At 17.2% G+C, this 24922-nt stretch overlaps 3 protein-coding genes across 3 annotated transcripts; all 3 read left to right on the top strand.

Annotated features, from left to right (window-relative positions):
* Positions 1–1940: 1940 nt before the first annotated feature.
* On the top strand, positions 1941–3989 carry PF3D7_0714100 (MAATS1 domain-containing protein, putative; the record flags this gene model as incomplete). Its single annotated transcript, XM_001349011.1, has 1 exon — positions 1941–3989. The coding sequence occupies one exon, from the start codon at positions 1941–1943 to the stop codon at positions 3987–3989; it is 2049 nt and encodes a 682-aa protein (XP_001349047.1).
* A 3246-nt stretch (positions 3990–7235) lies between these two features.
* PF3D7_0714000 (histone H2B variant) lies at positions 7236–7607 on the top strand (the record flags this gene model as incomplete). Its single annotated transcript, XM_001349010.1, has 1 exon — positions 7236–7607. One exon carries the CDS (start codon positions 7236–7238, stop codon positions 7605–7607), a length of 372 nt encoding a protein of 123 aa, XP_001349046.1.
* A 5324-nt stretch (positions 7608–12931) lies between these two features.
* PF3D7_0713900 (conserved Plasmodium protein, unknown function) lies at positions 12932–23641 on the top strand (the record flags this gene model as incomplete). The annotated part of the gene is made up of 1 exon (XM_002808729.1): positions 12932–23641. The coding sequence occupies one exon, from the start codon at positions 12932–12934 to the stop codon at positions 23639–23641; it is 10710 nt and encodes a 3569-aa protein (XP_002808775.1).
* Positions 23642–24922: the final 1281 nt, after the last annotated feature.

Raw genomic sequence — 24922 nt, 5'->3', positions numbered from 1 at the left:
ATCACAAAAATATGTATATATATATATATATATATATATATGTTTTTTTCTTTTTTTTTTTTTTTTTTTTTTTTTTTTTTTTAATTAATTACTTGTACAAAAAAAAAAAATTAAAATAAAATAAAAAAAAATTAAAATAAAATAAAAAAAAATAAAATCAAGGTATAATTTATTAAAATATAAATATTATTTTATATAAAACAATTTATTATATAAATATATATTATTTTATATTAATATATTATATATATAATATATTTTTTTTTTTTTTTTGCGGACGTAAATTATACTATATATAATATATATATATATATATATATATATATATATATATATATTATATATAAACACAATATTTTTACAATTTAAAAATAAAATAAAAATAAGAAAATGAATAGATGCTTATATAATACTGTGCACAGATAAATTTAAAATAAAATTACATTTTTTTAAACTTGAATACATTTTAAAAATAAATTTGTAAATTATTAATAGAAGAAAATAAATATTTAAATAATATTGTCCAAGTACTTTTTTTTATTATATAAAAAAAGAAATATGTTCTATATAAATATATCATAAATTATATAATATATATTATATATACCATTTTAAAAAGATTACCACTTTTTTTTTTTTTTTTTTTTTTTTTTTCAATGTATAAAAAGATTTTATATATATATATATAATCTAAAATGGTTTAGTAATTTCTAAAAATTATAAAATAAAAAGTAAGAATTAATAAAATAAAATATTACTAATATAAAATTATTAATATGTCAATGATTGTGAATCCCATAAAATAATTTAAAATATGATAAAGAAAAAGAAAAAGAAATTATTCCTTCTATATATAACACATGTTTTGCTATTAATATATATTATATTATTATAATATATTGAATATAAGACTTTTATTATTATTATTATTATTTTTTATATTAATTCGGTTAAATTTCAATGAATTTCTTTATATATATATATATATATATATATACAAGTAATAGAATGGCAAATGTAATATTATATAAATATATAGGACAATGTTAAAATATATATATATATATATTTATTTATTTATTTATTTAAAGGTTTTATATTTATTCTTATTATAAAATTAGGATTATGTAAAAAAAAAAAAATTATATATATTTTCAAAGGTCAGTTTTTCGATTTTTAATAATTTAATATGAACTTAATGATATATGTTTCATTCATTTTAATATGGGTACATAAAAATAAAAAGAAAAAAAGAGAAAAAAAGAAAAATACATAATATTCCTAAGTATTAAATATTATCTGTGTTAATAGGTATCTTCATTTTATGTTCGTTCATTGTATGTCTGTTCAATTGCATTAAATGGTAATATATATATATATATTATAATTTTTCCAAAAAAAGGGAGAGAAATGTTATAAGTTCATATATTATATTATTTGATTAAATTATTCTCATGAAAGAATCACAAAATGTAAGATAAAAAATCATATTTTATAATAATAAAATAAAATAAAGGTGAATATTAATGTATATAATACTTGTCTATATATATATATATATATATTTCAGTAGAATTTTTTTTTTTTTTTTTTTTTTTTTTTTTTTTTTTTTTTCTTCTTTCTTTTTGTATCTGTAATAAAATAAAATTAAAACATTAATCCTAATTTCCTTTAAAATTATAAATAATCTTATATTTGAAGTGACATTTCTCTATTTTAAATAAATATATATTGTCTAGATACGTCTTAAAACATATACACATATAATAAGGTAAACATTAATATATATATATATATAATAACTAAAGAATAAATGTCATATTTGTGAAAGTCATATTTTGATATATATATATATATATATATATATATATATATATATTTATTTATTTATTTTTATTTTTTTGGGATATATTATAATTTCCTTTCTTTCATCGGAAACAATGAGTTCTCAACATAGGTATGAAAAAACAAATGCATATCGAGAAAACGATGAAAACATAATACACAATGAAAATAGAAAAAATATAAATCGTAGGAACGATAAAAACTATTATGGTAGAAATGAAAAAAGTGGTGAAAAATTAAAAAACCAAAAAAAAAAAAGCACATACGATAGTAAGACTAAAACGAAGATATCGGATGAAAATGAATATACAGAAAGAGAGGAACAGACAATTGTTTTAAATAAAGAAAATAAATTAATAGATGAAAAAGTAAAAATAAAAACATTGAAAATGGAAAATAAATTGGAGGAAGATGGAAATGATAATAATATAGACAATATGAATGATAATAATATAGACAATATGAATGATAATAATATAGACAATATGAATGATAATTATATAGACAATATGAATGATAATTATATGGACAATATGAATGATAATTATATGGACAATATGAATGATCAGGAAGAAAAAAATAGAAAGGAAATTAAAGAAATAGCTAATCTTTGTTTAGAACAAAATTTAAGTGTAAATAGCGAAAATATTCTAATAGTACGAAAATTAAAAGAAAAAAGAAAACTAGAGGAAAGAATAAATAAAAATGAAAATATAAAAAATTTACAAGAGAAGAGAAGAATTTTAGAAGAAATTGAATATCATGAATGGGCAGACAGAGAAAAACGAATAAAAGAATTACAAGAAAAGAAAATGAATTTATTAAAAAAGGTTCTTGTAGATAGAGACAAAAAAAAAGCAAATAAAATATTTTATGAAGTAGAAAAAATAGTACAGAATAGAGATAAAAAGAAAGATGAAATAAGAGAAAACTTTGAAAAAGAAAAAGCAAAAGATATGAGAATATTATTTCTTGAAACAGGAAATAACCTAAAAACAATATATAATGAAAAACAAGATTTAATAAATCAAATGAATAATTATACATCTAATTTTTATCTACAATTAGAAAGAGAAGGAGTTGTTCCCAACAAAATTAATGAAAATATAATAAACAAAATAGATAATAATTTGAATGATTTAAAAAAATTAAATGAAATAAAATCTACATTAGATGAAACATCATATCATAATAATATTAGATATACCTTTAAAGGGGAAAAATCAGAAGAACGTTTAAAATATGAAAATAAGAAAAATAAGAAAATTATTGATACTTTTTATAGATATTTAAATAAAGAAGAAAAAAAATATTCATCTGATAAATATTCTACAATTGATAATAGAAAAGTACAAAAAAAAAAAAAAACACAATCTATGAAAACTATTTATCCAAATATTATGATCAAAAATAAAGAACAAGATAGTTTTGAGAAAAATGTTTTATATTTACAAAATATATTAAGAGGTAAAGCTATAAAAATCTTAATGAATGATGGAAAAAATTCTTATAGTGATTTGATAGAAGAATTAAAAGCATATGAAAAAATAGATGAATATAGTGCACAAGAAAAAGAATTTTTTGAAAAAGAAAATTTCGAAGAAATGAAAATTGATTCTTATATTGAAAATGTTCAAGGTAAATATATATCAGAATTGTTAGATAATTTATCTAAAGAATTAGAAAAATATGAAGAAGAAAGAAAAATAGCTGTTCTTGTAAAATATGCTGAAAGAGAAAGAAGATTAAAAGAATGTAAAGAAAAAGGAAAAAGACAAGCAGAATTTTTATTAAGAGAAAAAGAAGATTATTTATTTAATGAAATTATGGGGTTAAATAATAAAACTGTAGATTCATATTTAGAAGATATCCTAACAAAAACAATTAATGATGTATCTAAAGAAGAAGCCTTAATCAAAACTAAAATGAAAGCTGAACAATTAAATGATATATATAATTCATTAGATAATAAAAACGATGAAAATAATAAATTAATAATCAAAGATTTAGTAGGAAACTTCATCATTCCATATGTGGATAAAAAAAGAGGTGCAGAATTTCAAGAAATGGACCAAAAAAAAAACAACTGCGCCTCCAGTTTTGCAACACAGAATGTTTTCTCAAAAATTAATCAAGCATTCTAATATATATATTATATAAATCTGTGTGTTTATTTTTTTAGTGCCAATCATATTATATGTATATATAGTATAAGTAAATATAAAAAAAAAAAAAAAATATATATATATATATATATATATATATATATATTTATATCAACTAAAATGAGATAGTCTTCAAATAATACAAGGAATGTGTTTTATCTCTACACATTATTAAAAAAAAAAAAAGAGAACGATTATTACTAAAATATATATTTTTTATTATTGTTTTTTTTTTTTTTTTTTTTAATTTTGTATCATACATATATTTTACGAATTAATATAATATAATATATACTTATACACTTACACATTATATATATCACAAGTGATAATGTGGCGCATATTTGATATTTTTATGTTGAGCAATGTTTTATATAATGCATGTTTTCTTTTTAAAATAATATATAGATAAAAGAGTAATTTTTTTTTTTTTTTTTTTTTTTATATCATTTATTTAGAACAAATATAACAAGAAAACATATAAAACACGTTTATTAAATAAATAAATATATATATATATATATATATATATGTGTATATTTATTTATTTTATTTATTTTTTAAAAGAAGGAAAGAGATACCATAAGAAAAACACTAATAAAATATTTAATTACACATAAGAACTTATCAAAAATCATTTCCTTTTTTAATGGTCCACTTTAAGCAATTATTCATTTATTTATTAATATGAATTATTTTATGGTGTCTTATATGAAATAAAAAAAAAAAAAAAAAAAAAAAAAAAAAAAATATTAAATACAGTTCATCAATTTTATTTTTTTTACATAACGTTAAGTGTTAATTTTATTATATCTTTTTGAATAAACCTTTTACTATATATATATATATATATATATTTATATATTTAGTAATAATAATATAGTAAATATTTTTGAAACTAATATATATTTCGTATTATCATATGTTCTCTTATATTTATATTTAAGACCTCTTTAAAATTAAAAAATATTTTATTTTTTACTTTTTTTAATTTAAATATGAATGATTCATAAAAAAAAAGAAAAAAAGAAAAAAAAGGATGGACTTTTATAGTTGTACATACTATGAGAACTTTTTCATTTTTGAGAAAAAATATTATATATATATAAAATAAAAAATAATATAATTATTAATAATGTGGGGTATAGTATAAAACGTGATTAATACATTTAATTGTAAAAGGATTAATAAGGGAAAACTTTTTTTTTTGTCATTTGAAAAATGAGAAAAAATTACTAAAGTGTAAAATTCACACACATATATATATATATATATATATATAAATATATATTTATAATACATCTAATGGTAATATTTTTATAAAGTTTTATTTTTTTTTTCACAAATTATGTAAGATTAACTAGGAGAACTTATATTGTTTTTTTGATATGACAACCTTAAAAGTTCTTAATTATATATCCAATGACTTCCTATTTTTATAAATAGCAATATATGTGTACAATATGTTTATATTATTATATATATATATATATATATATATTATATATTTTTTTTTAATATTTATTATTTATAAGTACTTATATATATATATATCTAATAAATTAATTCATATACCATAATATGAACATGCTTAAATATTATAATATATACACTTAAACTATTTTTCAGTGTGTTCATTCCACTTTATAATTTTTCTGTTGAACATTTTTTTTTTGTACTAGTAAAAAAAAAAACAAGGGTACTTTTATTCAGAAAAATAAAAGTAAACAATAAAAAAATAATATATATATATATAATATATATAGTGCATAAGTTCAAAAGAATAATTGGTGCAAATTATATAATATAATATAATATTATATATTCATAAAATGTTATAAAAAATTTAATATATTTGTATTTTTTTATAATTTAAAAATTATTCACATTTTCATTTCAAAACACGCATTGAATAAATTTATTAAAAAGAAGAAAAAAAAAAAAAAGGAAAAAAAGGAAAGAAAAAAAAAAAAAAAAAAGGTATTTATTTTATTTATAAATTTGTTTTTTCTCATTAAGTATATTCATATATAAAATATTATATATTATATATTACATATATATATATATATAATATATATATATATAAACATAAAATTCTATTAAATAATAAAACGTAAAATTATACAAGTTGTCAAGTGGTAACGTATACATATATATTAATAACCTTTAAACGTTACAATTTTTTTTTTTTTTTTTTTTTTTTTTTAATTCGCACACTGTCTTCATACAATTATAAGAATTTAAATAAAAAGGGTATATATATGAAATATTTTTATATATATATATATTTATGTGAATAAAAATATAGTAAAATAAGTAATATTAATTATATAATACTATGATATAATAATTATGCGCATATATATAAATTATATATATATATATATATAATATTATATATATATATATATATATATATACATACATATATAAATATATAATATACTTTACCATATATGTATAATATATTTATATTTATTCATATATAAATATATATATAATATAAATATACATATATTATATATATATATATATATATATATATATATAATATATATATATATGTAATATATATATATAATTACATATACATAAAAATTTTTATTTATTTTATTTTTTTCTTTTTCTTTATATTTAACCTTTTTTACTTATATTATTTTTTATATTATATATAAATTTTTTTTTTTTTTTTTTTTTTTTTTTTTTTATTATTATATTTAACCTTTTATTTTTTTTATTTTATTTTTATTTATTCATTTTTTTTTCTTTTTTTCTTTCTTTCTTTCCTTCTTTATTTCTTTTTTTCTTTATTTATTTCCTTCTTTCCTTTTTTTTTTATGTAAAAAAAACAAAATAAAATAAATAAATAATTTTTTGTTTTAGAAAAATTATATATAAAGAATTTTTTTCAAATTTTTATTTTATTTTATTTTATTTTTTTTTTTATTTCATTAAAATATTTATTATAATATATCATTAATAAATACAATTATATATATATATATATATTATATATATATTAATCAAAATATTAATTTTTTTTTTCTTTCTTTTTTTAATATTTAAATTGATTAAAAAAAATAAAATAAAATAAAAACTATATTTATTTTATTTATTTATTTTAAAAAAGAAAAATAAAAAATATATATTTATATTTATATATATATATATATATTTTTTTTTATATATAAATCAAATAAAATCAAATAAAATTAAAACAAAATGTCAGGAAAAGGACCAGCTCAAAAATCCCAAGCAGCCAAAAAAACTGCTGGAAAAACCTTAGGACCAAGACATAAAAGAAAAAGAAGAACTGAATCTTTTTCACTTTACATTTTCAAAGTCTTAAAACAAGTACATCCAGAAACAGGAGTAACCAAAAAAAGTATGAATATTATGAACTCCTTTATTAATGATATATTTGACAGATTAGTTACTGAAGCCACAAGACTTATTCGTTATAATAAAAAAAGAACTTTATCATCACGTGAAATTCAAACAGCTGTAAGATTATTATTACCAGGAGAATTATCAAAACACGCCGTTTCAGAAGGAACAAAAGCTGTAACCAAATATACAACAAGTGCTGCTTAAATGGAAATTGTTATTTCTAAGGATAGTTAGGATAATAAACCAACAATTTATGGAATGTATATAATATATATATATATATATATATATATATTTATATACATACATATATATATATTTTTTATTTATTCATTATAATAGTTATGAATAAATTATAATATTATTAAAAAAAAAAAGAAAAAAAATAAAATAAAATAAAAAAATAAAAAAAAATTATTAAAAACATGATATATTCTGAATATACATCATGCCAATGTAAAATGTTTTTATAGATTGTGAAATTAAGTTAAAAACAATTGTTTTGAAAATAGAACAATATATATAATATCATATCAAAATGATGTTACAATTTAACTATGTTTTTAAACACATGATGATGAACATACATATATATATATATGCATTTATGTTTTAGTATATAATACGTGATAACAACATATACATTTATAAAAGGTTCAGATTGTTAAAAAATAAAATAATGATACACGTAACAAATATATATGTATATAATATGTATCCATAAAAGTTATAGAGAAAGCATTCATAAGTCTATTATGATATAATATATGTATATATATATATATATATTATATATATGTATGTATGTATATATTTTTTTTTTTTTTTTTTTTTTTAATTATCTAATATATGTATATATATATTTATATGTGCATATAAATATTATATATATATATATATAAGATAAATCAAAAAGCAACTAAGCATTTAAAGATCATTCTTAAACCGTGTACTTATTATTTTTTTTTTTTAACAAAAAGAAAAAAAAAAAAAAGACAAATTTATTTAAGAAATTAAGTAAAGAAAAAAAAGAAAAAATTAATGAATCATTATAGGAGAACATAAAATAAAAGTTTTTAATATAAGTAATTATATTCATTTAAAATGGACAAAATATATATATATATATATATATATATATATATATATATATATATCCTTTTATTACTCACTATTTATAAGGTTATTATTATTTCATTATGAAATTTTTTTTTTTTTTTTCAATTTTTTTTTTTATATATAATGCACTAGATTTATTACTACAAGGTGTAATTATTGTGTGAGCAAGTAGTGCATAATATAAATAAAAAATTATATATTTTTTAATAAAAATGAATAATAAATAAATAAATAAATACATATATATATATATATATATATATAATATTTATTTTTAAGATAATTCAATATATTTGACAGTTATCAATTTGTATTTTATAAAAAAATTTTATAAATTCATATTAATTTATGTCCTTTTTGAGAAAAATTAAGAAAGAATAAAAACTAATATTATATATTAATATAAATTTGTATTACATGAAAAAAATGTTTTTAACGTCACTGGCCAATAAAGCATGTGTTATGTAATTTCATGGAATGGTGATATGCATTTGAATATTTATTTGTGAATATATTTAATTTTTTACCAAGTATGGGTAATATTATATTATATATATATATATATATATTAACAGATGTGTTATTTTCGTACCAAAAAAAAGGAGAATATGTCAACCTTTTATATAGTATCCATATTTATAATAATACACATGACATATAAGTGAATCATATGAGTACATACAAATAATAAATTTATATCTTGAAATATACATGAAGAATTTAACATATAAGTATCACATTTCAAATATGTGTTCTACACTTATTTTTGTCTTTTTTTTTATATTATGGTAATTATTTTTTGAGGGGGGTATTTTTTAAAAACGGATAAGAGAAAATAGAATACAATTTTTTGTAAAGGGAAATTTCAAAAAAAAAAAAAAAAAATATATAATTGTAAAAAGAAGAAATGTTTAAGGTTTAAACATATTATATATATAATAATATATTTTAATGATTATAAATATTTTGAAATATTTATAATATTTATTTATTTTAATTTTTTCTTATTTTTAATATGTTTTATAGATACCACTTTACATACATACAATATATATTCATATACTTAAATGTATTCTTAGGTTCCTTAAAAAAAAAAAAAATTTATATACATATGTATATATTTTTTTTTATTTCGAATATATATGCACATATAATATATATAATATATATATATATCCATCAATATAATAACATATTAATGAAAAAAATTATATATGTTAAATATTTTTTAATATAATATATATACACACAAGAAATACAAAACGATATGCATGCATTCCCTTGATATAATATATATATAATATACATGGTTGCCCTTTTTTATATGTATATTATAAGGATTAAATTTTTTTTTTTTTTATATAAAGTTCATACGGATAAAAATTTTGTACTTTTTATGAACTATTTATATTTAATTATACACAATTTGTAAATGAAAATGTTAAAAAAAATAATCATACTAATAATAATGTATATTAGATATATATGTATTGATGTAAATTTTTATTTTATTTTCGAAATTTCCCATATTAAAAAAAAAAAATAATAAATAAAATAAAATAAAATGAATAATATAAACATATGAATATATGTATTTACAAATTATATTCTTTGAAAAAAGAAAAAAACTCTTTATTTTTGCGTTCAATAGATAATTATATCTTTTTTTTTTTTTTTTAAATAAGAATAAAATTTAAATAATTTTAAAAAAAGGAAAATAAGAATATTTTGAAATATTATTTATATGTTATTCTCTTATAATAAGAAGTAATATATCATAATGAAAAAAAGAAAAAAACCATATTTAATTTTAAAGAAAATGAGAAAAAAAATAGAAAATATCATTGTAATAAATATATAAAATATTAAGAGTAAAAAAACCAAAAACACCAAAAAAACCAAAAAAAAAAAATTTAAAAAAAATGGAAACCATTAATTTAAATTATATTTTATAAATGAATCATACCACAAAATATATTCATTATATATATTAATAACAGTTTGTATTCTTTACATAAATAAATAAATATATATATATATATATTATTATACCCATTTATGAATTGAAAAAAGTATATTATATTGCTTAAAGATATAAAATTCATATTTATACGTTTTTGTTATAGCTTTATATTTGTATTTTGAAATATATATATATATATATATATATATATATATATATATATATATATAGTCCGTATTTTTTTAATGACAACCAGGTTATTTTATTATTATATAAAAGTATAAATTATGGCATACATAATGATACATAATAAGAAAAATATATTTATAGAAACCATACATTACACATATATATTTTTTGTATACATTATATAATAATTTCATATAATATATCCATTTTTGTTTATATCGATATAATATTTGAATGATTATATATATTTATATATATTTTATGAAATATTCATATAAATATAATAATAAATAACTATATATTTATATATATATATATATATATATTTCACTTATTTGTAATATCTTTTTTATTAATTACATTTATATCTTTATATAACCTTTTAAATTTTTTATAAATTATAAAATACATGTATGTATATATTAGTTTGTTCAAATATTATATTAAAAATATGAAAAAAAAAAAAAAAAAAAAAAATAAATAAAAACAAAAACAAAAACAAAATAAAATAAAATAAAATAAAATATTATTATATATTTAATATATATAATATTAAGTATAATTTTATATACATATATAATATAATATTATAAAGGTAAGAACACCATATGTGAAAAAAAAAAAAAATAGTATATCTATTCAAGTGAAATAAATAATATATAATATATACTTAGAGAAATAGTATAGTTAAAATTGAAGTTGTAAAAACCAAAAAAAAAAAAAAAAGAAAAGGAAAAAAAAAAAAATTAATATATTAATATAATTCAATTATAATTAACCTTATTTATTTGAATGGAATTAATGATGTAAGAAAGGAGTTTCACATTTAATGAAAATTTTTTTTTTTTTTTTCTGCTCTTGAAAAAAAAAAAAATGAAGCCTATATATTTATAAATTTATTTAATTAATATGTTAGATTATATACATATATTGCTTTATCTATGTATTATGTACAGATGTATATAGTTATATTATTATACCTATATTTATATAATCATATATATATATATATATATATATATATATATGTATATATATATAGATTTATATGTATAAAAATAATGTACAAAATATATTATATGTATATATATATATATATATTTATATATACATATAAAATTGTAAGAAAGTTTGTTATTATAAAAAAAAATATTATGATGTGATAAAATAATGAAAATAAAATTGCATTTTACCTTTTTGTTTCTTTATTTATTGTTTGTATAATATTATATGTTATATATCAATATTTATCTACATATAATTATATGTTCCTTTTTCTTTGTGTTTTTAATAGTTTTTAAAAAGATGATTAATAAGTTTATATTACATATGTTTATATATAATATATAAATACTATATATTTATTTATACTTTTGTTATGTTTTTTTATATACATTTTATTATTTTATTATTATTTTTTACATTATATAATATATTTTAATTAGTTTCTTATATTTAAAGTAAATAATATACATATATAATTATATATATATATATATATATATATATGTCATAATGTATCTATAAAATAAAAAAGGAGTTATAAAAAAAAAAAAAAAAAGAAGAGATAAATATAAATTGTAAAAATTTATACCATTTTGTAAATACCTAAACTAAAAAGTTCAATGTGAACTTTTTTTTTTTTTTTTTTTTTTTAGCTACCTATATAAATAAATTATTGAATTGCATAAATATTTATTTATATATATATATTTTAATTATTTTTTTAATGTATTTTTTGAATTTATATATTTTAACTATACAGTGGTGTATATTTATTTATATATATGACAACATACAATATGTTATCTAACGTTTCATTTTTTTCATTTTGATGTTTGTTTAATAAGTATTTATGTATGTATATAAGTATATAAATATGTATGTATATATCTATATATATATATATATATATATATATATATTATATAAGTTTTATATAATTATTATTAAACACGTTAAAAAAATTATAAATTATAAAAGAAGTAATTTATTTTATATATATGTTATTTATTTTTTTATTTTTTTTTTTTATTGTGTACCAATGTAGTTTTAAAACGTTTTGTCCTTTATCAATGAATTGATGCCTATATAATATTTTCTTTTTTTCATTTCTTTTTTATTCTCTCCTTTTTTTTTTTATTCGTTTTATTAGTTTAATTTTCGATTTCCTTTTTTTTTTTTTTTTTTTCTTTTTTTTCATTCCACAACGCACACCCATTTAAAAAAAAAAAAAAAAAAAGAGGATGCTATAAATATGAATATATTGCAGAAGGATAAGAAAAACGAAAAACAAAGTAGAGAACATTACTTAGGAAAAGAGAGAAGAAAGGATATTTTTTTGCTTTATAATAATAGAAATAAAGAATATGAGAGGAGAATTTTAAAGAATAATAGTACTAGGAAATATAAGAATGCCAAATTTATAAATACAACAAATTTGAATTATCACAAATATTATTATACATATTCTATAAATAATATGAGTGAAAAAAAAAAAAAAAATTGTAGGATGAAGAAAAATGATAAAGAAAAAGAGAATATAATATTAAATAAGAAAAGAAATATGCATGAAAAATATAAGTTGAATGTGAAAAAAAATAACAAAAATAAAAAATATAACATAAAAGATAGGAATATGAAAGAAATGTATTTAACATATGATGCATCACATTCAGATATATCTGATGGTGTATCATTATATAATGAAAGTAATGATAATAAATTTTTTAAAATGAATATGGATACATCTATGGATAAAAATGATTTAATAATTGACGATGTAACAAAAAATGTTTTATTAAATAATAATAATGATGACAATAATAATAAGAATAGTTTATTTTTATCAAATTGTGAACATGAAAAAGATATAATGGAATATACTACAAGTGGCCAATATTATGATGAAACAAATAATATAAATAATAAAAATACAAATATCATTAACAATATTGATAATAAAAACAAATATGACAATTCTAGTAGTAATAATTTGGATTATTGTATAAATAAATATGATATTATTATTGAAGATCCAGACATGAATTGTGAAATGGAGACAATGATAGAAAAAGATAATATATTAACAAATCATACAGATGAAAATTATATAGACCTAAATAAAAGTTTTAATAAAAACATTAGATCCGATATTAATGAAATAAATAATTTAAGTACTATAAATCGAGTTGAATATTTAACTTATATACAATCAACTAGTAGTGAAAAAGATAATATAAATAATGATACATTATATGCAGATAATAAAGAAATGTTATATATACCCAAAAATAATATAAATGTGAATAACATGATAAATAATTATCATACATATATAGATAATCCAAAAAATAATTATTTAAATTTAATTGAAAATAATACAATGAGTGAACACCAATTATTGTATGATGATGATATTGTAAATGAAGACAGAATAGAAGGAAGTTACACAAATGAAATAAGCAGCACAAATAATCTACCGGGTGATAATCAAAGTAATAATAATAATAAAAGTAATAATAATGATAATAATAATAATAATAATAATAATAATAATAATAATAATAATAATTTTTATTATTATAATAATAATAGTGAATGCTCATCATTATTAAATGATAACAAGGATACATTTTTTCATTCCAATTATACAATAAATAATATAACAAATGAAGTACAAGATAAAAGTATTTATAATAATAGTAATAATATGTATGAAAATGGATTAAGGAATAATCTATCAAATGATATAAATCTTACTTATACAATTAATAGTAATTCTTCAAATGATGAGAATATATGTGATGTAAATAATAAGTTATATGACTCTAATTATTTAACACTAAATGTAAACCCTTTGAATTATATGGAAAATAATTTATGTGATAATAAAATGTACGAACTAACCGATTATTATAATAATTCATTTGTAATTAATGAGAAAAATAAAAATAACATGAATTTGTATCATCATTCTTCAATGAATGTAAATAATTTAAATATCACTGAAGATTTTAAAAGGGATGGAGATTACAATGGTAGTACGACAATATATAACACTATAGAGAATAATAACAACAACAACAATAATAATAATAATAATAATAATAATAATAATAGTAATGTTGATGATGGTAATAATTGTCATCTGGGCCATAATATTCATAATATAAATAATGTTTATAACATTAATAATATTCATAATAATAATATGAATAGTATTAATAATAATGATAGGCGCAGTAATAGTATAGCTAGCGATGAACCAAAAACTAATATAACCAATCAAAAAATTGGAAAAAATAATATTGACAAGGTAAAAATTATTTCAAATAACAACAGCTGTACAAATTATGTTAATGATGTTAATACAGATTGTCCAAATAATAATAGTAATCATGATAAAAAGATTCCTTTTAAAAATGATGATTATGATACTGAAATGGAAGAAATGCAAGTAAAAAAAAGAGAATTTAAAAATATGATTTTAAATAATAAATCTGAATTTACTACAATAAATGAAAACGATGAATTATATAAAACAGTTTTATATTTTGAAAAAAAAAATAAGAAAATTCTAAAAATGAGAAGATCATTAAAAAGAAAAAGAAAATCCCCAAAAAATGAACATTTGGAAAATGACTCTTATGCTATGCAAGATGATAATAATATAAATGAAGGTCAGAAGAATGAAAACCATTCTAATGATATATTAAATAATCAGGTTGTAAATAACTCAAATGATATTAACGATAAAAATATGATACATTTGAAAGTGGAGCAACAAGAAGATGCTGATAGTAATAATAATAATAATAATAATAATAATAATTTAAATGTTCATAATAAATATACTGATAATGATAATAATCTATTATTAGTATTATTAAATCAGAAAGATAATAGTAATGGTAACAACATGGAGAATAATCGTAATATTGAAAATAATGCAATGTTAATAATTCCAAAGAAAAAAAATAACTCAACAAATGTTAAGGGTGTGAAAAGAAATACAAAGACAAGAAATCAACAAAGTGATACAAATGACATGTGTGTTAATAATGATGAAATCTGTGGTGATAATGGGAAAACCCAGAAAGGTGTAAACCGAAAGGTTGGCCCAGGAAGGAAAAAAAATGTAAATTTTAAGATGGAAGAAAATGCTGATACTAATGTTAATTATGAAAAAATAAATATAAATAATAATAATAATAGTAACGATAATAATAACAATAGTATTGATAATAATAACAATAGTATTGATAATAATAACAATAGTATTGATAATAATAACAATAGTATTGATAATAATAACAATAGTATTAATAATAATAACAATAGTATTGATAATAATAATATTATTATTAGTAGTAATAATAATAATATTAGTAATACCATGAATGGGAGAAAAAAAATTAAAAAGTTAAAAAGTGTACAAACGTTAAACAATAAATGTAATAATAACCTGGATTTATCATGTATAAATAAAATAAATAATAACAATCAAATGGATTATACCGTAACAGATTATAGTAGTGGGAACAGTGCAATATTAATTGATAAACAAAATTGTGAAACGGATTATTTAGAAAATGTTCAATATAATCATACTCCTAATATATCATTAAATGGATTAACATATAATGGAGTTATGGTAAAATGTGAATTATCTGATGGTAAAATGGATAATAATAATAATAATATAATTACTGCTAATTGTAATATAAAAGAGGAGCCTGTTGAAAATATGACCTGCGTATATGAAAACAAAAAAAATAATAATAATAATAGTAATAATAGTAATAATATTAATAATATTAATATTTGTAATAGTAGTAACAGTAACAATTATAGTAACAACAATAGTAACCATTTTACTTTTATGTCGAACCATAATATTGAACACAATGAGTGCGTGGGAAAAAACAATAATCAAACAATCGATCATAGCGAAGAACCAAATAACGTTAAGGGAAAAGGAAAAGGTATTAGAAGAAACTTAAGAGGTAGAAAAGGAAAAAATAAAAAAGATGATGACTATTTTTATGAAGAAGAGATACATGATGAAAATGTAGCAAAGAAGAGAAATAAAAGTAAAAATAAAAATACTTTAAAAAGAAATAAAAAATGTGATGACAATAATATTAATTCTCATATGGGAATAATGATTACACAAAATGTTCAAGAAAATAATACTGGGAATATAACTTTTAATGATAATATAAATAAATCAAATACAAATTATAGATTTTCGAATAATATACAAGTGAAAAATGAAAATATAAATAATAACATATTATATAATGATATATCAACAATATGTAATAATAATAATAATAATAATATAAATATGAATGTAATAAATGGTAATTCAGAAAATTGTATTACCAATGAAAATCATGATAATCATAATACAAATAAAAGCATATCAAATGATAAAGATTATTTATCAAATATTAAATGTGATATATCATTAAATACTAAAACTGAACAAAATGATGAAGTAAAATCAAAAAGGAAAACAAAGAAAAATCCGACGAAGACTAATAGTAGTAAAGTTCCTAAGAGTAAAACTGAAAATAATGGAGAAAAAAAAGTTAGAATAAAAATTTGTTTAGAAGATTTTTTTAATAAAAATAAGGAGATATATAATGCGATTGATATTTTTTCAAGTGTTAATGATATTAATTTGCCATCTATAGAAGATGAAAATTCAATTGATTTATTATTGGGAAATTCGAAGGAAAATGAAACAAAAAGTAATAATATACAAAATTTAAATGATGAAAAAAATGAAGTACACAATTTAAATGATGAAAAAAATGATGTACACAATTTAAATGATGAAAAAAATGATGTACACAATTTAAATGATGAAAAAAATGTACAAAATTTAAATGGTGAAAAAAATGAAGTACAAAATTTAAATGAAACAAAATATAGTAACGAAAATGTTATTGAAAAATTATCTGATAATACAAAAATTATAAAGAAAAATAATACAATATGTTCTAATTGTCTTTATGCTTATAAAATTCAAATATGTAAGAGGGTTGAAATGTTTAATTTTTTTGGAGGAAAAAATGATGGATTAGATAAGGATGCTTTAAAAGAAGGTAAAAGTAATAATACTACGAATAATAATTTAGATAATAATAATAATATGGAACGATCAAATTATCAGAATAATAATTATTGTTATATGAATATTTGTGAACAGATGACAAATAATAATTATATTGATATAAAATTATATAAAGATTTAGTAAAAGAAAATAAATCGTTAGAAAATTATTTTAAAATAACGTTTTATTGTTTATGTGGTTATTTACAATATATTAAAGATGATTCAGATTGGAAACAAATTATAAATTGTTATTATGATGAAAAAGATGAATTAAAACCAAAGGCACCTCATATATTTTGTATAAAATGTAAAGAAGTATTAGTTACGAATAGATTTCTTGATAAATATAAAACAAAAATTATTATGATTTGTGAATGTGGTAGTCGAAATTATGATCGAATTAATTCTTATTGGATAAGAAGAGGAAATATTAAACAACGAAAAGCACCACAAATATTATGTGAATTATGTAATTCAAAGATGTGGGTACATACATGGTTAGATGATATAGGATCTAAAGTGAAATTATTATGTAAATGTGGTTTTAAAAACTTTTTAAAAAAAAATAATAATTGGGTCAGAAGCCCAAGGTGGAAAAAACCTGTGCCATTAATAATTTGTAATTCTTGTCAACAGAAAATGTATATGAGTCAATGGTTAAATAATGATGGAACAAAAGTAAAAATGAAATGTGAATGTGGATGGAAAACTTTAATTAAAGAAGGAAATACATGGGTTAGAAGTGAATGGTCAAAAAAATTATTATGTTTAAGATTAGTAAAAAATCCAGAATTATTACAAAAGAAATATAATATTCATTCAAGAAGGAAAGGTAAAGCAAATTCAAATGAATTATGTGATGATGATGATGAAGAAGAAAGGGATGGAGAACAAGTAGATGATCAAGATCAACATCTACAACAAATTGAAACAAATGATATTTATAAGGACAATATGATTAAAAATATTCAACAACAGAATAATGAGTCTTATTCGTTTATTAATAGTTCCATAAATCATAATGAAAAGTTTAATGACGAATTAAATAATAATAATAATAATAATAATGATAATAATAATGATAATTATATTAAACACTCATTAATATTAAATAACGTTGAAGACAATGTAGTAAAACCAGCTAAAAAGAGTACTAATAAAACAAGAAAGAATAATAAATCCTTAAAAAATAAAGAACAAGATGAAAAAGTGAATGATATGAAAAATAATAATATATCTTCAATAGATATAAAGGAACAAATGACAGATCCTGTCATGACTAAAATTGATGACAAGAAAAATAAAAGGAAGAAAAGAACGACTAAAATGAACAATACAGCAATTAATACGAATGAAAATAATAATAATAATAATAATAATAATATTATGAGTAGTATAGATAATGTGAATAATACAAATAATATAAATAATGTATATCTAAATTATGAAAATAATCAAAATAATGAGGCAGATTCCAATAAAGCATATTTAATTCCTAATAATGTAACGCAATCAAATGACCTAATTTTGAATCAATATAATATGATAAATAATTTGAAAGAAAATAATAAGATAATTGAAACGAATGTCCCTGAAACGGTTCCAATTGTAAAAGATAAAAGGAGAAAACAAAATAAGAAAGTACAGAAGGTAATAAATGATAATAATAATAATAATAATAATAATAGTAATAATAATAATAATAATAATAATAATAATAATGTGGTGGGAGGTAAAAACAATAATGATGACATTGTACCATGCAGTAATACCAAACCCATTAATAAGAAATGCAGAAAAGTTACGTTTAACAAAAAGAATGAAAAAAAGAAAAAGAATGAAAAAATAAACGAAGAAATTAAAAATTCAGAAATTGTTGGAACATTAATAACTGATAGTAATATAACAGATAGCCAATTATATAAATCGGGTCAATCTGAAGAGAAAAATATGTTAAATGGAAATGGCATATTATTATTAGAAGATAATATAAATAATAACGTTAATGAAAGTCCTGAAAAGGTAACAAATATATCAATCAATATGAATCCTTCATATGATTTTTATAACAATGAAGATGGTTCTACCGTAATTCCTGAACACAATGAAACTAATAATGAAAATTATAATAAAATATATTATCAAAATTCATATTACATTGTTTCAAATTATTATGATTGTTATGGAAAAGATTACTATAACCATGGAGATATTTCCACTTATAATGAAAATGATCTTATTAATAATAATGATAATATAGAATGTACAATAATTACTACGACTAATAATAATACTACTACTGATAATAATAATAATAATATAAATATTGATGATAACATTAAAAATATCGATACTATTGTTAACAATAGTGATAATATTATTAATAATAATAATGATATTAATAATATTAATAGTATTAATAGTATTAATAGTATTAATAATAATAATAATGATGATGCTAATATTAATAATGATAATAATAATGTCGAGGGTGAAACTAATGCAAACTTTTATGAAAACTATTTACCAAATAATAATTTCCAAATAATTAATAACAATTATGTTATGTCATATGATATGAACGTTACAGATGAATATTTAGATGTTAATAAAAAATTCTCCGATAAGCATGAAATATTGATACCTTTAGAAGGTTATGATAAAAAGAAATATATAATTGAGAATATCAAAAAATTTAATTATAATATTAGCGAAATGGAAATGAATTCCATATTGGAAAATTTAGATGACAATACATTAATTGATACATTTATTGAGAATGTAATAGATAAAGATGAAATAGAAAAAAGTAAGTTGGATGATAATGATGTGACTGGAAATTATTCAAATGAATTGTATCCAAATAAAATATATGTAGATACTATGTATACTTATGATAATTATCCAAATGATATATATGAAAATGAAATATATTCTAATGAGATGTATAAAAATGTTGTATATCAGAATGAATATTATCATAATATTCTTGAGAAAAATGGTATTAATAATTTGGATATTGATATTAATATGGATATGGACATGGACATGGGCGTGGACATGAACATGGATATTGATATTAATATGGATATGAACATGGATATGAATATGGATATTAATATGGATATAAACATGGATATGAATAATGTAAATATGAATAATGTAAATATGAATAATGTTGATATGAATAATGTTGATATGAATAATGTTGATATGAATAATATTGATATGAATAATATTGATATGAATAATATTGATATGAATAATATTGATATGAATAATATTGATATGAATAATATTGATATGAATAATATTGATATGAATAATATTGATATGAATAATATTGATATGAATAAGGTTGATATTAATAACGTCGATATTAATAATGTCGATATTAATAATGTCGATATTAACCATATTAATCGTAATATAAACGACACAAATGTTGAAAATATTAGTAATAATAATATGGATATTCAAATTAGTGTTAATAATGTGGATAATAAAAATGCTGATATGAATTTAAATCATATGGAAAAAAAAATAATCGAAAATGATATAAACAATAATATTATAATTAATGATAATATTATTAATAACAATAATAATATTAGTAGTAGTGAACATATGAACACAAATTATGAAATGCTGGAAAAGATGAGTGCTGTTGAAAATAATAGTTCATTAAATAAAACATTAAGAGATAATAATTTTATGAATTCAAATATACTTAATTTTAATATAAAAAATAATACAAATAATAGTAATCCTTTTAATATCTCAAAGGATATAAATATTTTGGAAAAACATAATTTAGAAAGGAATAATAATATTTTGGAAGAAACTAGTAGTATAAAAAATATGACAAATAATGTAATATTGAATTGTAATAAAAATATAATTGATAAAAATATTATTAGTAATACCTTTGATAATGTTACAAGTGAAAACATCTCAACATTGCAAAAGAATTATTATGAAAACGAAAAAAATAACTTGATAAATAATACTATTAATAATGTAAACAATAATATTAATGATGATAATAAAAATAAAAACATGCAAAATTATGTACCTGAAATTGATAACGGTTCCTCTTTAATTAATTCTCCTTATTTTTCCAACCAGTATGAAAATGTTATGACACATATGTACGTAGATAAATCAGTTATGCAAAATGAAAACTTTAACAACATGGGAAATAATAAATTTAGTATCATAAACAAAATGAATAATGTAATACATGACAAACAAGTATATAATAATAAGAGTAATGATAATAATAATAATAGTAATAATATTAATAATAATAATAATAATATTAATAATAATATTAATAATAATAGTAACAATAATAATAACAATAATAATACCAACAATAATATCAACAATAATATCAACAATAATATCAACAATATCAATAGCAATAATAATACTGTTGTTGGTGAATACAATGAAAAAAATTATAAAGATTTATCATTCGTTACAAATAACAATGAACATCATCATGATGGTTCAGTTATTCCAAATAATTTTTGTAATAATTTTAGTATGTATGCAAATATGATGAATATCCAAAATGTTAATGGTGGTACGATAAAAGGTCATATATCCACGACTTTTAAAACAAACTTAGATCATATTGATCCTAACAAAAATGAAATGAGTGTATATAACCAAGTAAATGAATATGATGTAATTAATGAATATGATGAAATGAATGAATATAATGAAATGAATGATTATAACGAATTAAATGAATTACATGAAATTTTTGTTCGTTATAATTTCAATTCTGATAGTGAAGAAAAACCATGTTTACATGAACGTACATGTAAAATTAATGAATTTATTACTGTATGTACAATATGTCATGATTATATCAATGAAAATATGGAATGTAAACTAGTTTCATGTAATAATATTGAAAGTGAAGAAAATTTAGGTCATAAATTAAATGAGGAGGATGAAGAACTATTAGTACATAATAACAATATAAATAATTATGAACAAATATTAGTTGAAAAGGAAAAAATAGAAAATATTCATTTTGATGAAAATATTTATGAAGCTATTCCAATGGAAAATCTTAAAAACAACCTTGATGATAGTATTCCAAAAAATAATAATATTGTTAATACGAATAACAGTAATAATGTTGCCTTAAATTATTCAAATAATGAAAATATTGTTAATAGTAGTAGCATAAATAATAATAATAATGACAATAATAATAATAATAATAATGGAGACCATGATTGTTTGATCACAAATAATATTTCTATTTTAGAAGGAAATGAAGGAGATATGAATTATATATATAATTCATATGAGGAATTTTATATTAACAATAATACTATGGATGATATGAAAAATAATAATAACTATATGAATAATCTCTTTTATCAAGAACATAATAATTATTCGACAACTGCTGATAATTTTGCTTCTAACCAAACTCCTCTTATAAAACATCAGAAATTTTATTATGCTGAAAATAGTAATAATAATTATCTTAGTGATTCTGCAAATTATGTAAATGGACAATCTTTCTCAAACAATGATGAATTATTTAAAAATGATTCTTTATATAGTGATAATAATTCTCCTTTAATTAGTAACAATAACAATAATAATAATAGTAATAATAATAATAATAATAATAATAATAATAGTAGTGATAATAGTAATAATAATAGTAATAGTAGTAATAACAGTATTAGTAGTAATGCTAACCCAACGAATAATGACTGTAATGATAATTATCAGGAAAATTACGATAACTTTATTAAATCAGAATGTAATAATAATTCTTGTTACAATATAGTACAAATTTGATGTGGTAAAATTGATAAATTATTGAAACTTAAAACTGATACAACATTGGAACATTTTTGAACCATCACATATATATATATATATATATATATATATATATATATATATATATATGTATGTATGTATGTATTTATATATTTATTTATTTTTAATATTTTTTTATATCAATTTGTATGTCAAATTATAATTTTATAAATAATTAAATTAAAAAAAAAAAAAAAAAAAATTATTTTTATATTTATCTAGTAATAATATATATATTATGTGCATATTTTTTACATTTATCTTTCTTATTTTATTTATATATATTTATTTTTTATTTTAAATCATTTTGTATGTATAAAACTCCTTTTAAATATATATGTTTAATAAAATATGTTAATTATAAATTATAAATTATAAATTGTAAATTTATATGAAAAAATTGTCTTTTTAAATATTTTTAAAAGATAAATTAAACAATATTTGAATGATCTTCTATTTGTATATATATATATATATATATTTACATATTTATATATTTTGAATGTCCTTTATTGAAAATAAAAATAAAATAATGGTATACATTTTTTATATTTAAAAAAATATAGTAACATATTTTTTGTCCTTCTACAATTAAAGCACAGGCAAATATTACTCTTGAAATTTTAAAGGCTTCGATTTTTTTTTTTTTTTTTATAAAGAATTGAATTATAACTTTATATAAAATAGAAATTAATAAATAGTATATTTTTGTGTATATGTAAACGTTTATTATATTATATTATATTGTTATTTTTATTTTATTTTATTTTTTTTTACTTTTATATGTTTATCATCTTTATTCAAGTGCACTGAAAATTTTTTATAATCTTTAGATTTGTCTTTTATTTATATTATTATGTGTATATGTATATATATATAATATATATATATATATATATATATATATATATATTTTTCTCTTATGAGAAGTTATTTCTCATGACGTTATGTATATTTAATATTGTACCTTTTTGTTTTTAGATAAATTCTATGGGGTTTAAATTGTTTTATGTTTAATATTCGATATAATGAAATGTCCATATGAATATATCATTATTTATTTTATATATTATTTATAAAAATTTGAATGATTTACAATATATTCCAACTTTATTATTTATTGTTATTTTTTTTTAAAATTTCTGCAACTATGTAATTTAATATTACAGTAACAGTAATATTATATATATGTGTACGCACATTAACACATTTATTATAATATATATCTTTTTTTGAATATATTTGATAATTTGTATA

The sequence above is a fragment of the Plasmodium falciparum genome (assembly GCF_000002765.6).
Source record: "Plasmodium falciparum 3D7 genome assembly, chromosome: 7".
NCBI lineage: Eukaryota > Apicomplexa > Aconoidasida > Haemosporida > Plasmodiidae > Plasmodium > Plasmodium falciparum.
Note: the sequence above shows the minus strand (reverse complement) of the source record. Positions and strands in the feature narration are given on the sequence as shown.